Source organism: Notamacropus eugenii, chromosome 5, assembly GCF_028372415.1.
Source record: "Notamacropus eugenii isolate mMacEug1 chromosome 5, mMacEug1.pri_v2, whole genome shotgun sequence".
Taxonomy (NCBI): Eukaryota; Metazoa; Chordata; class Mammalia; order Diprotodontia; family Macropodidae; genus Notamacropus; species Notamacropus eugenii.
Window position 1 is genome coordinate 30,829,092 of NC_092876.1, and position 23,142 is coordinate 30,852,233.

The 23,142-nt window shown below is 42.8% G+C and overlaps 1 protein-coding gene across 1 annotated transcript; it reads left to right on the top strand.

Annotated features, from left to right (window-relative positions):
* On the top strand, window positions 1-6,770 carry LOC140507453 (cytochrome P450 2B1-like). Its single transcript, XM_072615540.1, has 5 exons — window positions 1-41; window positions 2,787-2,914; window positions 5,446-5,617; window positions 5,917-6,050; window positions 6,555-6,770. Exons 1-5 carry the CDS (start codon window positions 1-3, stop codon window positions 6,734-6,736), a joined length of 657 nt encoding a protein of 218 aa, XP_072471641.1. The 3' UTR covers window positions 6,737-6,770.
* The last annotated feature ends 16,372 nt before the right edge of the window (window positions 6,771-23,142 follow it).

Here is a 23,142-nt window from a genome sequence, read left to right on the forward strand (position 1 = left end):
ATGGGGAGCTACATGAGTAACTTGAGGAAAAGAGTGGCATGGTGAGAAGTGTCTTTTAGGAATGTCCATCCAGCAGCTTTGAGGAGGGCAATTAAAGAGAGGGAGAGATAGAGGCAAGTTCAGTTAGGAGACTTGCCATAATCCAGGCCTGGACTAGGTTGGTTCTTCTGTGAGCAAAATGAAGGGGCAAATGGAAAAGATGTTGAGGAATTATGTTGAGGATAGTTGAGGATGAATCTGGGGTTCTGAGTTTGGGTGACTGGAAGAGAATTGGTTGTCTCAGTAGCAATCAGGAAGGTACCTGAGTTTAGGAGGAAAGGCGGTTCTGGTGCCTTCTGGACTCACTGAGTTCATGTTAGTTCTCCCTCCAATGCCCCAGTCATCCAGTTCCTTAAGCATCTCAATCCCATGATTTCCTCTTCCACACCACACGGGGATGGTCATACCCTGAACCTCATCAACCCCCAGGACTCTACAACCTTGATCCAAAATGCTGCCATTTCTCTCTCTTCTTCCTTCTCTCCCTGTGTGGGCCTCACTCCTCCCAAAAACCTCTTCTCTCCCCCAATCCCTCCCATCCATTCACTACAAAGCATCTTCTCAGTCCATATCCCTGCTCTGACTTCCCTCTCTTCGAATCTCAACCCTAGAGTTAACTCCCCACCATCTTCCACTATGGAATCCTTCACTCTCTTATCCAAACACAACTAAACTATCACCAAACCCCATCCCCACATGACTCCCACCATCCCTTCTACTCCTACTCACATTCTGTACTGAGCCAACCAAGGTTGCACAACTGTACTGACCAGATCAATTAGAAATCCATGTTATCTCTTCTCCCTTCTTCCTTTACTGGAAAAAGAAATTTTGTCCAGTCATGATGACTCTTTCTTTAAGCCTTCTGTATCTCACAACCCCTTGACATCACCTCCCACCTCTCTTGCTTTTCAAAGTCTCTCATATTGGGGTGGTCACAGCTAACCCCTCTGCCTGGGTCTTTCACTCTGGCCCTCCCATCTTCTCTGGCACATTACCTCCATAATCACCCCACATGCTAATCACCAAGCTCTAGCTAGTGTCTCTGTGTTGCCTATAACCATGTCCAATTCTCTACTATCCTTTTTAAAAAATCTTTACAGTAGACCCTACCATCCTCTTGAGCTATCAACCTATATCTCTCCTCCCTTTCTTAGTCAAACTCCTTGAAAAAACCAGATAAATCCTTGGGACTGGAGTCAAGAAGTTTTGAGTTCAAATCTAGCCTCACACACTCACTAGCTTTGTTACCCTAGGTAAGTCACTTCACCCGTTAGCCTCAGTTTCCTCAGCTGTAAAATGGGAATAACAATAACACCTGCCTACCAAGGTGGTTATAAGGACCAGATGTGATCATGTTTGTCAAGTGCTTCTCACAGACCCTAGAACATAGTAGGCTCTTCATTCCGGTTTTCTTCCTTCTATGCCACCTGTAGTTCTTCTTCTCACTCACTCTTTACTCCTTTGCTTTGCACTTCATCATTCTGCTGAAAATGCTCTTCCCAAAGTTACCAACGATCTCAACACTGTTAAACTTGATGGTCTTTTTTCAGCCCTCATCCTTCTGGACCTCCTCTCTACTGCCTTTAATGCTGACCACTTTCTCCTATTGAGTTCCATCTCTCTCTCTCTCTCTCTCTCTCTCTCTCTCTCTCTCTCTCTCTCTCTCTCTCTCTCTCTCTCTCTCTCTCTCTCCTCTCTCCTCTCTCCTCTCTCCTCTCTTTCTCTCTCTTTCTCTCTTCTCTCTTTTTTCTACCTCCTCTTCCTTTCTTTCCTCTTTTTTTCTCTTTCTCTCTCTCTCACACACATATATACATACATATACATATGCATGCAGTTGTGTATAAAAATACATTTCGTTCAACAGGGAAAGTGGAGTAAGGCGGGGCGGAATTAGAAAGAGGATAGATCAAGGGAGGGAGTCTTCTTAAGAAAAACAAAATGTAAAGATGCACAAATTTATTTATAGTTCCTTTGCTATAGCAAAGAATGGGGTACCCATAAATTGGGAAAGTGATGAACAAGTAACTATGTGTAAATATGATAAAATATGAAATATGATAAATATGACAAATCAATGATGATAAAATGATGATAAAAAATAAATATGAAAAATACAAAAAAATGTCTTATAAGAAATGATTAAAGGGATTGTTTTATAAAAACTGGGAGAATGTCTGTATATATGTATGTATGTATGTCTCTATGTGTGTAATAATGTATATTATGTGTATATGTGTATTACAGAAAGAGAGACACACAAGAGAAAAACAACATGGTAAAGAAAAACAATGCTGAAAGAGTTGGGAATTCTGATCTGCATAAGGACCAGCCATGATTCCAGAGAAAGAATAGTAAAAGTCTCAGAGTAGAGAAAAAGAACATGACCAGAGTGGAAGTTTTGATTGACGGATATATCTTGATAGGTGTTTGTAACAGGGCTTGGGTTTTCTGGTTGGTTGGTTGGTTGGTTGGGGTTTTTTAGTGTTCGAAAGTTCCTGGGTTTGGGGTGGGAGGTAAGAAAGCAGATTTTTACTGATTGAAAAAAAAATGAAATTGAAAACCAATTAAAGGGACCAGAGGGGCCTGGCACTGGGGCCCCAAGAGTTCAGGGACTGGGCTCAGAGACTCCATGTGATGCCAGGAGTCTGGGCAGAAACAAGCCATATTAAGCAGATCTGGGGGGCTTCTGTCACACACAGGTCTTGCCATGCTGCTCCCGGTCTTGCTTTGTTTCCTGCTCCTAGCTCTGGCCCTCCACAGCAGGAGCTCAAAGGGCTCTCGGGGCCAGCTGCTCCCTGGCCCCACACCCCTACCATGGCTAGGAAACCTGCTACAGCTTCGCCCTTCCAGTTTGGACAAATGACTTATGGAGGTAGGAGACAGCACCGGGAAGGCAAGAGCTTGATTGCAAGAGGTCTCAGGTAATGAGGAGCCAAAAGGAAACAGAAAAAGGCCCAGTTGGGTAGAGCAGAGGGAGACACACAGAGACAGAAGGAGAAGGGATGTTTCAGCAACCCTAGAAATTGGGACTGGAGACCCTGATCCAAGGTGGGGCAGTTACTGGGAAGTCAAGACATGGTAACCCCTGGGGAGTAAGTTGGAGATAGACATGAGGAATCAAGGTCTCACCCAGAGACCAGGATGGGGGAAGTTAAAATACCCAGACTTCACTGTCTCAGAACCTTCCTACAGGTCATACTGTTGGGGAGAGGCAGGAACTAGTCTGGGGGCTTGGCTGGAATGTCTTGGCCCTGGGGTCCTGAAGTTGAAGGTAGAGGGCCCAGGATACAGACTGAAGGCTGGGGTCCCCAACACTGAGGTACCAGGGCTCCGTGGGTTCTCGGGCAGCCAGGTGATGCAACAGTGCATAGAATGGGAATCTGGAATGAGGAAAATTCATCTTCCTGAGTTTGATCTGGCCTCAGATACTAACTGTGTGACCCTGGGCAAGTCACTTCACTCTGCTTGTCCCAGTTCCCTAATTGTAAAATGAGCTGGAGAAGAAAATGGCAAACCACTGCAGTATCTCTGCCCCAAAGATCCCAAATGGGGGGAATACAATTCCCAGATGGGCTGTGGGGACCGGGTGCAGGGAAGCCAGAGACCCTCAGGTTGTAAGCTTGGAGTCTGATCCAGCCCCCTCTCTCTCCTGCAGCTCAGCAGGCACTTTGGATCCGTGTAAGTGCCACACAAATGTTTAATCTCTTCCCCTTTTCCTTTCCCCCATTGCTTCCCTGGTCCATAGCTGCTGCTAGTGATCCTCAGGTGTTCTAGTGGGCATTATCTATGAGATCATGGAGCTATTCTCTGCTTCTAGCTTTAACTGGAGTCCTAGAGTTAACTCTTCAGAATAGGAGTAGGATTTGTACCAATACTATGTGGGTTTGAAGCCTTGAAGCTTTTTCTGCTACAGCCCTTTTAAAAACAAACTTTTTTAATAACAAGTTTTTTTCTCTCCCTCCCACTTTTCTTCTGAACTGAGCAAAATATTAAAAAAATTTTTAAAAAACCTCATAATGTGTGCATATGTGTGCATGTCTGCACAATCAAGTAAAGCAAACTTGTTCATTGGCCACATTAAAAAATGTGGTTGGTCATAATGTTGATCAGAGTTCTAAAATCTTTCAAAATTGTTTCTCTTTAAAATACGTGTTACTATATTGTTCTCTTGCTTCTTTTCACTTCGCTTTGCATCTGTTCATACAGCTTTTCCCAAGTTGCATTTCATTTCTTATGGCATAATAATACTCCATCATATCCATGAACCAAAATTTGCTTTGCTACCCCCAATAGGCGGGTTTTCAATCATTAGTTTCCAGTTCTTTCCTATCTACTTTTTTCTCTGTCTCTTTCATCTCCTTGAGATATATGACTAATAGTACTATTGCTAGGCATTGTTTGGTAATTTGGGGTTCATAGTTCCAAACTGTTTTCCAGAATGCTTGAACCAGTCCACAGTTCCACCAAGAGGGCATCAATGTATCTGTTTTCTCACAACCTCTCCAGCATTTGTCATTTATTTTTAGTGTTTGTCTCTTTAGCAATTGGAAGAATTCTGAAATCTCAGAACTGTTTTAATTTGTACTTCTCTATATATTTTGGAACATTTTAATGTGATTATTGATAGTTTGAATTTAATCCTTTGAAAATTGACTATTCATACACTTTAACCATTTATTTATTGGAGAATGACTCTTATTCTTTTATATTTGAATCAATTCCTTATATATCTTGAAATAAGAAAACTGAGTTGAGTTCTTGTGCTCTAAGATTTCCCAGTTCCTCAATTCTAAAACTCCTTTCCTCTCTCAAAATACCTAGATGTCTCAGTGGACAGAGTGCTGGAGCTGGAGTCAGGAAGATCAGAGTTCAAATGTGAACTCAGACATTTACTGACTTTATGACCACTTCACTTAACCTCTATCTATCTCAGTTTCCTCCACTGTAAAATGGGGCTAATAATAGCACCTGTTCCCAGGATTGTTGTAAGGATCAAAAGAAATAATATTTGTAAAGTGTTTGGCACATGGTAGGCATTTTGTAAGTACTTTTTCCCTTCCTTCTTCCTTTTCCCGCTGTATGTGTATGTGTACATATTTTTCATATATACAAATACATATACATATATATACTCATAAAAGTGGAAAAGGGAAGGGATCAGAAAAAAAACTAAGCCCAGAAGCGCCAGTTTATTGCCTCCTTATGATCTAGCCACTTTCCTGGAGAATCCTATACATATCTACCAAAAAAACTTATCCTATTCTCTACATATAAAAGGAAGGGATGAGAATTGGAGGTCCCTTCAGGTCGAAATTCCATGATGTAATGGTAGGAACAGAGACCATAGGAGGATTGGGACCCCTTCAGAGTCCTTTCTTCCTCCTGCTCCCTCCACTTTCCTAGAAAAGATCCAGGAGGAGACTGACACTGTGGTGGGTCGAGAATGGCTTCCCTGCCTGCAAGACAGAGACAGTCTATCCTACTCCAATGCTGTCATCCATGAGATCCAACGTTTCATCAGTGTGTTGCCTATGGGTCTTCCCCATATTCTTACCCAGGACACTCACTTTTTAAGGTGATCAGCTCAAACATGTACTCTATTTACTGAAATGAAGAAGATGACTGACAGAAAAGAGGCTGAGTTTGCAATATGGTGGAGTCAGGCATCCTGGGATTCCAGACCTGTCCCCATCTTGATAGTTGGGTCTTGTAGTAGCTGCTTTGCTACTACAGGGGAAGGGAGAAAGCTGTATACTCTGATTCCAAACAATCCCCCAAGCTCCACCCACTCTGAATGGGAGTGCCTTCATGTACCTGATGTCCCAAACTAGTCTGGATCTGCTAGGGCTTACAATATCTGCACCTTACCCACAGGGCACCATCATTACTGATCTCTGCATACCGGCACCCAACCCACTTCAAAGATCCAGAAAACTTCAACCCAAACAACTTCCTGGACAATAAGGGGGCCTTCCAAAACAACGATGCCTTCATGCCCTTTGCTCTAGGTAGGAACAGGGGTTGGTATGAATGATGGTAACAGCAGGTTGGGGGATGGACAGGAGAGATTTGGAAAAAGCAAAGAACCTGACAAAGGACAAGAGGATCTTCAGGCAAATAGGAAAGAGAGTCATGGGATAATCCAAATATGGGGCCTCAGACAACAGGAAAGTGCTCAGAATCTCACTTTCCTCCTCTCTTACTTATATCAGTTCACAGGAAGGTTTTCAGAAAATGTTTTGAAAGATTCAAATAAATGTGAGCTGTTATTATCATCAAAGGGGAAAGAGGATTTAAATGTTAATTTGTGTTGCCCGCATTGGCCATGACTATCCACATGATATGTCTAAAAGTGTAGGTTACCTAAATATTCAGTCTGACCCCTTTCATTGGGCTTATGGAGAAGTAGACCCACTTGCCCTCAGTCACAGATGGTAGACAAGATAGAGAGAACGGTATAAAGGAGAATTGGGAAATAAGAGACACTGATAGCTACTGCCTGCTGTCCACAGGAAAGCGCATCTGCCTTGGGGCAGGTCTGGCTCGAATGGAGATCTTCCTCTTCCTCACCACCATCCTGCAGTGTTTCACTCTGTGTACTGTGAAGAGTCCTCAGGAGATTGACCTCTCCCCCAAGTCCACAGGCCTGGGCAATGTGTCCCCACTCTATGAGCACTGCCTAAAGATCCGATGAGCCCCAGTCCAAGGGGGTATCTGTCCCACACAACTTCCCCACCTCACCAGCCCTTGGGTCTGTTATCCAATAAAACTCCAGAGTTGGAGCAAAGAACCAGTTACTCATTGAGGGTGGGGAGAGGGCAGGAAGTGAATGGCTGTGGAGAAAAGCCACAGAATACATGATTGTGAAGGAAGTTCTGCGTGACATCAACAATACTCCCTCCCACACTTAGGTCTCCAAAAGAAACGACCCTTGGTAATTTCTCCATTCAAGAGCCATATCTGAGGAGCCCCAAGTGATGTGTTTCCCTTTACTAGTCATCCAGAGAATGCAATTAGTTTAAAGCAAAGGCATTTAACGAAATAGCATAGTTTAAAAAGTAGCAATAAAACATCCCCACACACACACAAATTAGGGACATCCTGTCTCACAAATACAGCAGAAAGAGCAGACACATATAGGGATAATGAATGAGAGAGAAGACATCTAGAGGGAGCATGTGTGACCAACAGGCAGTTGTGGAGAGGCATACACATGAGGATCACAAGGTAAGGCATGCATGTAGGAAACACATTTAGCTCATGCTCTCTAATGCTAAAGGGATGAGGACATCTTTCATCAATGTCATCTGCACCGCTTCTGCTCCTGCTTCCTTCTGTGGCTTCCCATTGGGCGTCATTGTTTGTGACCCAAGAGGATCACAACATAAGGGAGGTGATGCCATGACATGCAAGTGAATTGGATTTAAGTGAGTGAGGGCTGTGTAAAGTCACCAGACTAACTTTCTCCTCCAGAGCCATGTGGATGCAGCAGGAAAATATAAACCAAGATGACAGAAGATGGCCCCTGGGTTTAAGGCATGGTCCTTAAGGAATAATTCTAGCTCATAAGTCCCAAGATATTTTTTAAATAACTTTTTAAATGTCTTTAATTGTTTTTAGTTTACAACATTACAATATTCAATTCCACAAGCTTTAGAGTTCCAAATTTTCTCTTCCCTCCCTTCCTCCCTCCCCACTCCTCCCTAGGACAGTATGCAATCTGATATAGGCTCTACATATACATTCACATTAAACATGTTTTCAAATTTATCATGTTGCAGAGAAGAATTATAACCAATGGAATGAGCCACAAGAAAGAAGAAACAAAAAAAAGAGAGCAAATAGTATGCTTCAATCTGCATTCAGACTGTGATTCTTTCTCTGGGTGTGGATAGCATTTTCCATTAAAAGCTTTGGAGTCGTCTTAGAACCTTGTATTGCTGAAAAGATCCAAGTCTATCAAAGTTGGTCACTGCACAATGTGGCTGTAACTGTTACAATGTTCCCATGGTTCTGCTCCCCTCACTCAACATCAATTCATATAAGTCCAAGTCTTTCTGAAGTCTGCCTGTTCATCATTTCTTACAGCACAATAGTATTCCATCACACTCATAAACCACAACCTGTTCAGTGATTCTCCAATCAATAGGCATCTCCTCAACTTCCAATTCTTGGCCACCATAAAAAGAGCTGCTATAAATATTTGTGTACAACTGTGTTCTTTTCCCATTTGTGCGATTTCTTTGGGATGCAGCCCTAAATGTAGAATTGCAGGATCAAAGAGTTTGCACATTTTTATAGCCCTTTGGATGTAGTTCCAAATTGCTCTCCAAAAATTGTTGGATCAGTTCACAACTCCACCAATAAAGTATTAGTGCTACAAATTTCCCGCATCTTCTCCAGCATTTATAATTTTTCTGTTTTATGATGTTAGTCAATCTGACAGATGTGATGTGGTACCTAAGAATGGTTTGGATTTGCATTTCTCTAATCAAAAGTGACTTGGAGCATTTTTTCATATGAATATAGATATCTTTAATTTCTTCCTCTGAAAACTGCCTGTTCATATCCTTTGACCATGTCTCAATAATCCCAAGATACCCTGTGAGGTTTCAGTGATCAATATTTACATTTTCTTGGGCAGAGCACCCACAGGTAAGGATCTGATAACCTATGTGGACAGAGGGAAGGGAAAGAAAGAAAGAAAGAAAGAAAGAAAGAAAGAAAGAAAGAAAGAAAGAAAGAAAGAAAGAAAGAAAGAAAGAAAGAAAGAAAGAAAGAAAGAAGGAAAGAAAGAGAAGGAAGAGAGAAAGGAAGGAAGGAAGGAAAGAAGAAAGGAAGGAAGGAAGGAAGGAAGGAAGGAAGGAAGGAAGGAAGGAAGGAAGGAAGGAAGGAAGGAAGGAAGGAAGGGAGAGAGGGAGAGAGAGAGAGAGGGAGAGAGAGAGAAAGGAGGCTGTGTTGCTCAACTGGCACACAAGCTAATTGGATTTAAATGAGGCAGGACTGTGCAAATCACCAGCCTGATTTTCTCCTCCAGAGTCATCCAGGTGCAGTAGCAAAATATCCTCACTGGGCACTCCCATAAATGGAGGTTCTGCCATATTTTTTCTGGAACCCAGAGGCTGGGTCAGGTCTTCAAGGCAAAGGAAACCAGTCCTTATACTAGGGAAGACAGAGTTCCCTCCTTAAGGCAAGAGTTCTCTCAACTACCAGAGTCTTGGCCCTAGGAGCCAAGTTCCTTTGGAACACAGAACACCCAGACAGGTAAGTAGAGTCCCCAGGTATTACAATCTGTCTTTGAACAGTTGTCCTACTGCTGAGCAGAGTCAAAGTCCCTATCCCAGGCCTCCATCTCGCTTTGGTTTAGAAAATTTCCTTTAAGTCCAATCAGTCCCTACTTGTCGATCTATATTCCCTCTGAATCTGTTTCAGAGGATCTGCATTCCAACAAACCACAAAAGTCTGCATGGTTCTGAGGCACCAGGACTTTCTTCATCCCCCACCTCCAAGATTCCCTACTTCAAACCCTGTGTCCTAAATTCCTGACCTTCACATACAAATGTAAGTAGTAATAAACCTCCCTGGCTTGGAGATGTCTTTACATTGATTGCCAGAGAGGACTCAAGTCTGGTCTCAAAGGTCCTGCCACCACCATCCTCAGTCTCCAAAAGAGGCCTAGCCCAAAGCACACCAGAGTCCAGCGGCATGGAAGGGGTCCCCTCACAGCCCAATTTAGGGCAGCAGGGCAGCCTCTTCCATCCAACCCCTAGCCAGATAGAGGCCACAACATACCCCAGCCTGTCCAGATTCCAATGTAACAATAACTGTTGCCAGACTGAAGAGCTCAGGTTCTAAACCCACTCCCTCTCCATTAAGGGGCCCCTCTCAGCTCTGGACTCATGCATGAGTGGAGAGGAGGTTCAGGCCTGGGGGGAGCCTATTGTTGAGTCATTTCATGTGGGTTTTCTTGACAAAGATACTGGAGTGATTTGCCATTGCCTTCTTCAGGTCACTTCACATATGAAGAAGTAAGGCAAACAGGGTTAAGTGACTTACCCAGGGTCACACAGCTAATAAGTGTCTGGAATCAAATTTAAATTCAAGTTCTCCTGACTCCAGTACCACACCAGCTGCCCTGGCAGAGCCTGACCACCTTAAAAAAAAGGGGGGTCAGGATCATTTGTCTCAAAATCTTCACCCCATGGGCCATTTCCAGTGCCCCAAGGAAAATTACTTAAAGCTTAGGTTTTGTCTCATGTCTGGGATCTTCACAAAAGAGGAGTGGAAAGGTACTCAAAGTACAATATCAATCAGGTATAGGACAGCTATTTATTTCCTCCACACAAAAGAAAGGTTAAACACAGAAGACTCCCATAAACACACATTAGCAAAGACTTAAAATGGCATACAGTAATTACCTTCACACTCTCCTACGGGGTGATATTTATCATCAAGACATGCTGTGGAACTGTTGAATAAACATTTTACATTTCATCTCAACTCTGTACTATGTAAATAATTCTCTCCAGTTTCATGTCTTCTACTAAGCAGCTTTGACTAAAGGACCCAGAATCACCTGACCTCTCAAACCTACAGTGTTTCCTCCAAAGTTAGACAACATTCATCTCAGAATCAATGTTTAGTCATTTTTGCTCTGGGAAGGAATCCCAAAGCAGCAGCAGAGGCAACCAATACTCCATAGCCTAAGCTCCCCTTACCTGGTCAAGTCTCTGCTGTTTCTGACCCTTTGAAGGTTGACCCCTACCCTCCACCAAAGGAGACTTTAGAATGGCCCTGACAGAATTTCCAGATGGGAAGAGGAGGGATGGGAAAGGCTATGCCATACTTTATTTTGAAGAGCCACTAAGTCAGTCCTGCTCAGCATCCAGTGAAGGGATTGTTTCATCATCCCAAAGCCTCCAGTCCTTTAGCACTGAGCTTTTTTCCCAGAAGTGACCAGCGCACAGGCTCAGGGCTCCATAGGGCAGTCCTCTTATAACTCCTGCTAATTAATGTTGCCTAACTTTGGAGGCAACACTGTGAATCTGAGAGGATGGAAGATTCTAACAATGCAGGAGGTATGAATATATGGGAGCTGTAGTCACAAGCCTGCACATAGGTAGCCCAGGCCATAGGGTCATTTCTCGCTGGAAGCAGCAGTGGGACTCAGCAGCCCCCTGGGTGTCTGAGCAGCCTTTTAAAGATTGCACTCCTCACCTCCTCATGTGAGGAAGGGGCTAGAAAAGGTGCCCTCAAAATTATCTTCTTATCCAACCCTGGACTGATTACCACGGCAGGTAGAGATCTCACCCTGTGGTCAAAACACACAAAAAAAATGTACAAAAACTTCTGCAAAGATGATTCCTCTCACCATGGGCACATGGAATGTATGCACATTTATAGACAACACAAAATCCAGGAGACCTAAAAGACCAACAGCTCTTGTTTCAAGAGAACTCAGCAGGTATTGCATCCAAATAGCAACCCTGAGTGAATGAAACAAGACTGACAAATGAAGGCCAGCTTACCAAAATCAGAGACAGATATACTTTTTGGGGGAGGGGTCAGAGTGAACAGGAGCACCAAGAAGCTGGTGTTGGTTTTGCGATCAAAATTATTTAACAAACTTGTATGTCTAACAAAAGGAGGGAATGACAGGCTCATGACAATGTGATTGCCACTTGAAGGAAAATGCCATGCCACCATGCTCCCACCATGACAAAACCTGATGAGGTCAAATAGAATTTTAAGGAAGACCTGAAGACCCTTGCCATCAGTGTGCCAAAAGGGGATAAGCTTATAACTCTGACTGACTTTAGTGCTACAGTAAGCTCAGACAACCAAACATAGCGAGGAGTAGTTGGGAGGAATGGAGCTGGAAACAGCAACAGCAACGTCACTTACTACTGAAGACTTGTTTATCTCATGACCTCATCACCAACACTGTTTTCTATTTATCCAAATACAATAAAACTTTGTGGATACATCCTTGCAGCAAACATTGGCATATAAAAGACTAGGAATTGTAAGGAGAAGAGACAGACAGGATGTGAGGGTGAGGAAGGCAATATGTGGTGCAGAGTGCTGCACTGATCATAGACTTATCCTCTCCAGGACAAATATTCACATTCAACAAAAATGGCATCCCCAAGGCAAAATGACTACCAGAAGAATTAATGTCAACAGATTAGAGCACTTCTCTTTATATGAACAGTTTGTTGCTTACTTGGGGGGAAAGTGAGCCAACACACTGTTGGCAACAATGGAATAGAAAAGGAGTGGGCAGCTTTCAGAGATTTCGTGTACGGCACTGCATCTGCTCATCACTTCACATCTGTGAGTCAGAACACTCACAAACATCGAGACTGACTTGGTGAAAATAATGGAAAAATTCAAAAGCTGCTAAATGAAACCAAGAACTCTACAAACTTTACTAGGAGGATCGTTTATCAATCTCTAAGAAGGCAGCATTTAATTCCATCAAAAGTAAAGTATAAGGAATAGCTAGGTGGCACAGTGAATAGAGCACTGGTCCTAGAGTCAGAAGGACCTGAGTTCAAATCCAGACTCAGACACTTGACACTTACTAGTTGTGTGACCTTCAGCAAGTCATTTAACCCCAATTGCCTTGCTTTCCCCACTAAAAACAAAAAAGAAAAAAATAAGGTACAAGCAAAACTTAGAGAGATGCAGGATTCTTGGCTCAGTAAGAAGTTAAGTGAAATTCAGTTTTATGATAATAGTAACAATCCAAAATGCTTTTATTATGCCCTGAAGGCTATTTATGGGCAAAGACCTATGGTGCACCTCAACTGCTAAGTGTTGATGGAGCCATATTGATTAATTATAAGGACATGATCCTACAGAGATGGGCTGAACATTTCCAATAGTATTCTCAACAGACCATCATCAATCAATGATGAAGTCATTGACCATTTGCACTGGGCCTGCCCGGGGCCGTTGCCTAGAAGCTTACCTCTCCTGTAAGCCACCCGCTATACCGGTCTTCCAGTGGTTCCGGCCCCCTCCTGTGGGGGAGGGGAATGACCAAACAGTACACTCGAGGAGGCTGCTTACTGCACTTTATTGCTTACCCCAGTCCTCCCGACCTTCCCGTGTTCCCCCTTATATACCCTGCCGTAGCTCCTCCCATGTTCCGCCCTGGAGGCAGAGCTCAGCTCTGTAAGGGGCGTTCCCAGCACCCGAAGGCGGGTTCTCACCCCCGCGTCTCCGGGCTCACCAGGGGGCCACGGTCCAGAGCTCGGCCCTCTACAACCATTTACATCAGTTTAAAGTCAGTCCCTCCCAGCTGAAGTTCCAACTGAAGAAGAGGTTTTGAGGGCCATTAGGAATTCATGTGGCAAAGCACCTGGTGCTGACTCTATTCCAGCTGAGATTTACAAGGTGGGGGGATCATTGCTCATACAAAAACTGACTGAAATTTTCCAGGTTATATGTCAAGAGGAGGTTATCCCCCAGGAGTTCAAGGATGCCCCCATTGTCCATCTCTATAAAGGTAAAGGAAATAGATTGTCCTGAGACAATCACAGGATGGCTTTCCCTCTTAGTCATTGCTGGCAAGATTCTTGTCAGAGTCTTCCTTAATAGACTGATCTTTCACCTGGAAGATGGTCATCTGAGAGATGACCTGAGAGCCAGTGTGGCTTCAGAAAGGGCCAAGGAACAGTTGATACAGTGTTTGTTTGCTGCCCAACTCCTTGAGAACAAAAACCATATTTTGCCCTTCTCTCTATCCCCAGCAAAGTTCCTATACATAGCTCCAACACAAAAGCCTAGCACTTGGTTAATGCTAAGTGACTGACTGACTGGCTTATGGATTGTCCCAAATGCTGGCACCCTCCTCAAACTACTTGTATTTAACATATATATATGTATGTATGTATGTATGTATGTATGTATGTATGTATATACACACGTATATATACATATATGTATATGTGTATATATGTATATGTATATATATGTATGTATGTATATGCATCCTGTATGCTTCTATTCTGTTTGTACATATGTGCATGTCTTCCCCTAATAGAATGTCAGCTCTTTGAGAATAAACATTTTCATTTTTTTGTTCTCATGTTTTCAGTGCCTGACATATCATGGACATAAATATCATAAATACGGTTGATTGATTCAGTGAGTTTGAAATACCTTAGGAGACAGCTAGACAGCCCAGTAAATAGAGCTCTGGATCTGGAGTCAAGAAGACCTGAATTCAAATCCAGCCTCAGACACTCACAAATAATGTGATTCTGGACAACTCATTTACCACCTTGTCTGCCTCTGTTCCCTCAGCCATTTAATGGAGATAATAATAGCGCCCAACTCCCAGGGCTTTTTGTGAGGGTCATATGAGAGGATTTATGTAAAGTACTTTGCAAACCTGCTTAAATGTGAAATATTATTATTTTGGGACATTCAAGGAGAGGCATCCTTAAGGGATTGGAGATATGGTGCTGGAGCCCAAGAGAAAGATAAGAGATGGAAGGGTTGATACGGGAGACGTCTGCACAAGGACCATACTTGATTTCATGAGACACAATGAGATCCCTGAGAGATAAGAGAGATAGAGTTGAGGACAGGGCTCAGGACAGAGCCCTTGGTTACCCCATATACAGAGAAAGGGACTGAATCATGATGGCCAGACAGATAGGAGAATCACCATAGGGATTATAATTGCCCAATCTCCAAGAAAAAACACTGAAGCAGAGTTCTGACTCAATGACACTTTATTGAAGGGTCCATGGTCCCTTCTAACAAAATGGACCTCAGATCTTCCTTACAATCTGAGATGTCCCCTTCCTCCAGGGTCTTGTTTTTATAAGGTTTGACACCAGGCTTGAGGCCTGAACACTCTAGAAGGGTGACACAAAATAGAGAATCCCATTGGTTGATAGACCTTCTTTCGAGGGCCAAACATGATGCATCAGCCAAAAAGTGGTCTTGAGTTGGACAAAACATTGGGCAGCTCCACTAACTAAATGGTCATAAGATGATCACCTACTCTCGTTGGACAAGAGAGAATGGTCCAGAGGTTCAAAAATAAGTCAGGGGACTTTCCATGCAACTGAGTCAACTCCACTATGCTGAGCTTGGTCACCATAACAAGGAAAAACAAGTATGGAAATCTTCTAGTTAGCTTCCTACGATTAATCAAGTGAACTTACTGCCTGTTCTGGGGCCTAATATACAGAACTTATCATATGATTCTACCCCAATGGAATCATATCAAACAGATTAATACTGATTGGATCAGAGTAGGGGTTCAAATAAATCATTTCTCACACCACAGCAGGGAAAGCTAGGGAGGAGAGAGTTGGGGGAGAGGGGGCGGGAATCAGCAGCATCAAGCACTACAGGAAGATCAAGACATGTAAAGACTAAGGAAAGGTCATTGGATTTTTAGAAGAAAAAGAAAGATGGTTAGTTACATAGAGAATGAATACAAATTCATAAGACTAGAAGTCATTCCCCAGGGAATTTGATTAAAGGCTCTGCACAAACAGTTTTCAGGAGAAAAATTGAAAACTGTTAATCACCATATGAAAGACTGCTCTTAATCACTTATAAGACAAAACAACTCTGGAAGGTTTTACCTCAGAAAACTGGCAAAGAGGAAAAGAACATGGGAATAGTCAACATAGGGGGAGGGAAAGGATAAGCATACTAATGCACTACTAATGGAGATGTGAACTAGCCATTCAGGAAAGCAACTTCAAATTATGCCACTAAAAAATTAGTTAAAATATTCAAACTCTTTTACACAGAGATCCTATTGCTACCAGCCACATACCCCAGAGCTGTCAAAGACAGAGATGTCACATTTGCCCAAAATATGGAACTTTGTGAATAGGTAAGTCAAGTGGATGCCTTGTGGGTTGCCTTTTGCCTAAGAGTTTGAGAATGTTTTTATTAAAAAGGACTGCTTATTTGAGCACTCTGGTTCTGTGTGATCCTTTGCATTTGACACTGAACCATCATTGGGAAAGAGTCCAAGAGGCTGGGTAGAGATGATAAACATTTCAGGAATGGGAACAGCCAGTGCAAAGACGTAGAGAGGAAAAATAGAATGTCTTGTGTAAGAAAAGAGAGAGAAAGCCAGTTTGACTGGACTCCGGGGTATGTGAAAGCAAATAACATGTGATGAAGTTGGAAAGGTAGGAAGGAGCCAAGGCCATGAAGAAGTTCAAATGCCAAAAAGAGGATTTTGTATTTGATTCTATAGGTAATAGGGAGCCACTGGAGTTAATTTCGTAGGGGAGTGACATAGTCAGACCTGCACTTCAGGAAAATTCCTTTAAAAGCTGTGTGGAGCATGGGTTGGAGTAGAGAGTAGGAGAAGAAGACCACTTGGGTGGTCATTGAAATAATCTAGCCAAGAGGTGATGACACTCTGAACTAAGATCACCCACCACAATTTCAAACTACATATGATAATAAGCAAGTATTCATATAGGTGGTGGTGCAGTGGATAGAGCACCAATGCAGGAGTCAGGAGGACTTGAATTCAAATCTCACCTCAGACCCTTGACACTCACTAACTGTGTGACCTTGGGCAAGTCACTTAACCCCAGTTGCCTCATCCTGGGTCATCTCCAGTCATCCTGATGAATATCTGGTCACTGGATTCAGATGACTCTGGAGGAGAAGTGAGGCTGGTGACCTGCACAGCCCTCCCCCACTCAAAACAAAGTCAAGAGCAAGTCATGTCGTTATTTCTCTGATGGCATGGTCTTCTTCGGCAACAAAGGATGAACACCCACATAATGTTTGCAAAACACTTTACATATTATTGCATTTTATCCTTACAATAACCTTTGGAAGGTATGTGCTATTATTATTCCCATTTAACAACTGAGGAAACTGAGGCAGACAGTGATAAAGTGATTTGTATGAGGTCCTACAGCTAGTAAATGACTAAGACTGGATTTGAACTCAGATCTTCTTGACTCCAAATTCAGAACTGTATCCACTATGTCACCTAGTTGCCATTAGGCATGATGAAGCATGCTACCTACCTCCTGATGGAGAGATGATGGACTTGGTGTAGACTGAGAAAGAGAGACACAGACAGACAGACAGACAGAGACTTGAACAAGATCAATGTATTATTTGTTTTGCTTGATTATATATATTTGTTCCAAGGGTTTTGTTTTTCTTTATTTTTCATGCTGAGGGCAGAAGGGAGATGAGAGGAAGAGAAGGTGAGCTTTTATTCTTTGAAAAAATAAAATTAATTTTTTTAGAAAAGATCAGATCTTTGATAACTTTGGAGAGACTAGTTTCACTTGAGTGGTGAGGCTGAAAGCCATACTGAAGAGGATTGAGGAAGAAAAGAAGAAAAGGTGGAAGCAACAAGTATAGGCAGTGCATACAAGAGATTGTGAGGTCTAGTTAAGAGTATTTAAGGATAGGTGAGACTTGGGCATGTTTAAAGGGAGCAAGGAAGAAGTCAGTAGAAGTGAGGAATGACTAGGGGTGGGGGAAAGGAGGGGTGGTGATCTGCTGGAGAAGGTGGGAGGGACTGGGATTCAGGACACATGTAGAGGCACTGGCCTTTCCAATAAGAAAAGCCACCTTTTTGTCAGAAACTAAAGGAAAGGAGAAGAGGATGGGAGACGATGTCAAGATGTTGTGAAGTACAGAGAGCTCACTGTGAATGGCCTCAATTTTCTCAGTAAAATAAAAGGTCCTCATTTGAGAGAGAGAGAGACAGAAAGAGAGAGGTAGGGGAAAGGGGATTCCTGGGAGATTTGAGGGGAGAAAAAAAGGCTTATAAAAGTTATTGTGGTGAGAGGGATAAAAAAACAATTAGGGATGAGTAGAAGGATTTCCTTGCTGAAGATAGGGCCTAGTTGAGATTAAATGAAACTAGCCTCTATGAGTACAAGTAAAAAATCCCATGCAGTGGTGACATGATTTAAATTCATATTGCATATTGCCATTGGGCTAAAACCAGTTACCATACTTTACATGACACTAATTTCAAATAGTGAGAACTTCAAAGGATTCCTCCTTTCTTATGTTATAGACCTATCCATAACATAAGTTCATGGTGGACCCAGTCAACAGGATGATGTGACTTCCTACAGCTCTGTTCAAAGTCAAAGTGGAGGAGGCAGCTTATGGGAGTAACCTAGCAGTGTTGTTTGGCAAGAAGAAAATGTGCCTGCTTCCCTTCACTACTGGGGTGGGGAATGTTGGGTGTGGGATAGTTTATGCCCTGTCGGACACAATCCATGTGTTGGCTAGCTTTGCCAAACTTCCTTGTAACCCTTGTTCAAGGGATGGCTCTCTGGGTGAAAGAGAAAAGAGGAATATGTTCAGAAAAGAATGTCATATACTATCAAAAACTATCAGTAGAAATAGACTAATTTTTAAAAATAAAACAATAATAAATAAATTTTCAAAATAAAGCAATAGGAACAATTTTCAACTTTTAATAAAAGAACAAGAATTTTTTTTCTTAAATATTTGATGTTCTCAGGTCCCTCTTCTCCAGGCTAAACGTGCTTTCAACTGATCTTCATTGGTTATGAACTCAAAGTCCTACATTGTCTGGTTGCCCTCTTCTGGACATTCAGCAGTTTATCAGTTTTCTCCCTATATTGACCTGAATACAGTACTCCTGCTGAGCTTTAATCAGGATAGACTGCGGTAGGCTTATTGCCTTCCTATTCCTGGAAGCTGTCCTTCTCTTGACGTAGGAATTGGGCTGAGACAGGGAGGGGAGATTTAGGATCATAACCTGAGGGAGTTCTAGGGTCAAGTGAACTTTTCTTTTAAAGAATTGAGATCTAAGGTGTTTATAGGCAGCAGAAAAAGAGCCAGTAGATAAGGAGAGGTTGAAAATTAGGGCAAGACAGAGGAGATGATTGAAGGAGCAGGCATTTGGAGAACATATGGAGGGGGGATGAACCCAAGGGCCTGGGGAAAGGGGTTGTGGTTGGCAAAGAAAAAGGTCACTTTATCTACTGAGATTAGATCAAAAAGATGGGTTACAGCCAACATGACAATACGTGAGATTGGGGAGGAAAAGGAGCTTGTGACAGATGAGTCTTCCATTTTGTCATGGAAGGATGAAGCTAGTTGTTCAGCTTAAAGAGATGGGGTAGGTAGCTTAACAGATGAGAAGGTTTCTAAAAGTAACTGTGGAAAATCTAATAAAGAATCATTTATGAAAGTATAAGAGAGTTGTCATGAAGCAGCAAAGGCCAAGCTGAAGCAGGATAACTTATATTTATAGTGGACCACATCACAGAATCACAGAATTTCAAAGTTAGAAGAAATTCATGTTCACCAGATCATGCCCCACAGTGGTCATCCAGTCTCTACTTGAAGACATCCAAGGAGAGGAAACACAGTACCTCTTGAGACAGACCATTCTACTTATGGACAGCTATCATTATTAGGAAGTGACTCAACATCAAATCTAGATTGCTCCTACCTTGACTGTAACAGAACAAGACACTTTAAGACATGCTTACACAGGCCCCTACTCTGCTTTTCTCCAGGTAAAACAAGCCCAATTTCTTCAACAGATCTTCATGGACTCTTCAGGAACTCAAGGACCTTCACCAAGCTGATTGCCATCCTCTAGATACTCTCCAGCTTATCAGTGCCCTTAAACTGACAAAACCAGAGTACAAGGAAGACTAATATGTGTGTGTTTATCCTTTGTTGCCAAAGAAGACCATGCCATCAGAGAAATAATGACATGACTTGCACTTGATTTTGTTTTGAGTGAGGGAGGGCTGTGCAGGTCACCAGCTTCACTTCTCCTCCAGAGTCATCTGAATCCAGTGACCAGACATTCATCAGGATGACTGGAGAAGACCCAGGATGAGGCAATTGGGGTTAAGTGCCTTGCCCAAGGTCACACAGCTAGTGACTGTCAAGTGTCTGAGGTGAGATTTGAACTCAAGTCCTCCTGAATCCTGCATTGGTGCTCTATCCACTGCACCACCGAGCTGCCCCATCAGAGGACTATAGTGCCTACTATGTGCCCAGCACTCTGCTAAGCACTTCACAAATATTATCTCATTTGACCCAATCACCTGCCTATTGTTGGAAGTTGGGTCCCCTAAAGCGACCCAAGACTGCACTAACTTTTTGCTGCTACATACCACTGCTGACTCATCTTGAGCTTGTAACTGAAACCACCAGATCTTTTTCAGAACAATTACTACCTAGTCACCCCTTTCCTACCTTACACTTGTAAAGTTGAATTTTTTTTTGTTCCCTGATGCAAAACTTTACATTGTTCCCTGATGAATTTCATCTTGGCAGATTCTATCCAATGTAGCCTATCCTTTGGATCCTGATTCTGTCACCCTACAATGTATTCATTGTGGGGGCGGAGCCAAGATGGTGGAGTAGAAAGACACACATACGCTAGCTCCAAACCCACAGCCCATAAAATATCTGTAAAAAGAACTCCCAACAAGTTCTGGAGCAGCAGAAGCCACAGAACAGCAGAGCAGACGAGATTTCTGTTCCAGAGAGCCCTGAAAACAGACACCAAAGGTCCATCGTGCTGCGTGGAGCCGAGCCCAGCCCTGCCTTGGCCACGTGGCACCGAGAGGAGCAGATCCGAGCAGGCTTCAGGGATGGAATCTCCAGTGGCCATGCGGGTCCCTCCACCCATGGGCCCCAAAGGTTGGTGAGAGGGTCTTCTCGGCTTGCCAAGAGGGGAGTGGGGTGCCCCTGTAACTCAGGCCCCCTCAGGAGGCAGCAGTGCAGGCGGGAGCAGACCAGGGCTGCCCAAGCAGGCAGGAGCCCGGATCCATTGTCAAAGGTCTCTGCATAAACCCCCTGAGGGAACTGAGCCTGTGAGGCGGCCCTGCCCCCACCTGAGCAGCTGAACTTAATCTCACACTGAATAGCAGCCCTGCCCCCGCCCAAAGCCCTGAGGCTGGGAAGCAGCATTTGAATCTCAGACCCCAAGTGCTGGCTGGGAGGATCTGGAGGCAAAGTGGGTGTGAAGAGAATATTCAGAAGTCAAGTCAATGGCTGGGAAAATGCCCAGAAAAGGGAAAAAAAGTAAGATTATAGAAGGTTACTTTCTTGGTGAACAGGTATTTCCTCCCTTCCTTTCTGATGAGGAAGAACAATGCTTACCATCAGGCAAAGACACAGCAGTCAAGGCTTCTGTATCCCAGCCCACCCAATGGGCTCAGGCCATGGAAGAGCTCAAAAAGGATTTTGAAAATCAAGTTAGAGAGGTGGAGGAAAAACTGGGAAGAGAAATGAGAGACATGCAAGTAAAGCATGAAAAGCAGATCAACACCCTGCTAAAGGAGACCCCAAAAAATTGCTGAAGAAAATAACACCCTGAAAAATAGGCTAACTCAATTGGCAAAAGAGGTTCAAAAAGCCAATGAGGAGAAGAATGCTTTCAAAAGCAGAATTAGCCAAATGGAAAAGGAGGTTCAAAAGCTCACTGAAGAAAATAGTTCTTTCAAAATTAGAGTGGAACAGATAGAGGCTAATGACTTTATGAGAAACCAAGAAATCACAAAACAAAACCAAAAGAATGAAAAAATGGAAGATAATGTGAAATATCTCACAATGTATTTGTTGTCACTCCCTCACCTCTCAGCCCAGTTTGGTGTCCTCTGCAAATATGATGGGCATACCATTTAATCCTTTATTCAAGACTCTGATTATTTTATATATTAAACAGCACAGGGATCCCTGGGACCCCCCACTGGAGTAGACCTGATACTTTGACACTGAAACCTTAACAACTCTGCTCATTCATTCTGGCCATCCAACTAGCTCTGAATCCATCTAATTGCTTTTTCATCTAATCCATTACTTTCCATCTTCTCCACAAGAAGAGCATGAGGTATTTTAGTAAAAGCTTTGCTAAATTCTGAGTAAACTATCTCCTTAGCATTTTCCTCATCTACTAATTTAGTGATTCAATCTAAAAAGGAAATAAAGTTGGTCTGGCACGACCTGTGCTTGCTAAAATCAGGCTGGCTCTTTGTGATCACCACTTCCCTTTCTGGATATTCATCAACCATCTTTTTAGGGATCTGCTCTACAATTTTCCCAAGAGTCAAAGTTATACTCCCTGGCCTTTATTTTGCTGGCTCTGTTCTCTCCTTTTAAAAAATCAGGGAATTTGTCCTTCTCCCAACTTGTGGCACCTCTCCCGCCTTTTTTGTGATCTTGCAAATGTCACTTACCATGGTTCAGCCGTCACATCTGCCAGTTCTCTGAGGACTTAAGGACATAGTTCATCCAGACCGGGTGACTTGAATTCATCAAGGAGGCTAAGTGCTCTTTTCCTAATATCTTAATTATCTCATATATCAGCTCCCTATTAGTCACTTTTGTTTCATTGTTTTCAGCATAAAGGTCATTTTCCTTAGCACAAAATAAGACATAAGATTTAAATAGCTTTAACTTCTCTATGTTATCAGTTATCACCATCCCATCATCCACCCCAAGCAAATTCCCTCTCTCTCCAATGAGCCTCCCTTGACAGGCTCTGCTCATTCCAAGTATTCACATTTCCAACTCTCTTTTTACAGCATCATAATCTCATATTCATCTTCTGTTACCTGATCTTGCTTTCATTTTCTGTATCTTTGGGGTTTGGAAATCTAAGTTGGTTGATGAGTTCCCTGTTCTAAAGGGACCACCCCATCTTACCTCCTCAATTGAATCATTTTCCTTTGTAGCTTCAGAATTTTATCTTTGAGCACCTCCCATCCTCCTGGACTGATTTCTCCATTAACTTCTTCTTCCATGAGCCATTCCTGGAGAGAAAGAAGAGTGAAAAGGCTAAAGTCAGTGTCTTGGGACACACCCAAAGTTAGTGGAAGTGGTACGGATGAGTATGTGGCAAATTAAAGGGATTCTGGGAAAACTAGTACACTGTTGAAAAAGTTGTGAATTTGTCCAGCTATTCTGGAAAACAGACATGTTCCTTGACTGAGTTATACTGCTACTAGGTCCCAAAGAGATCAAAGAAAAAGTAAAAAGACCTATACACTAAAATATTTATAGTAGTTCTTTTCATACTAGCCCAAACCCAGAAATAAGGGAGGAGCCCATCTATTGAGG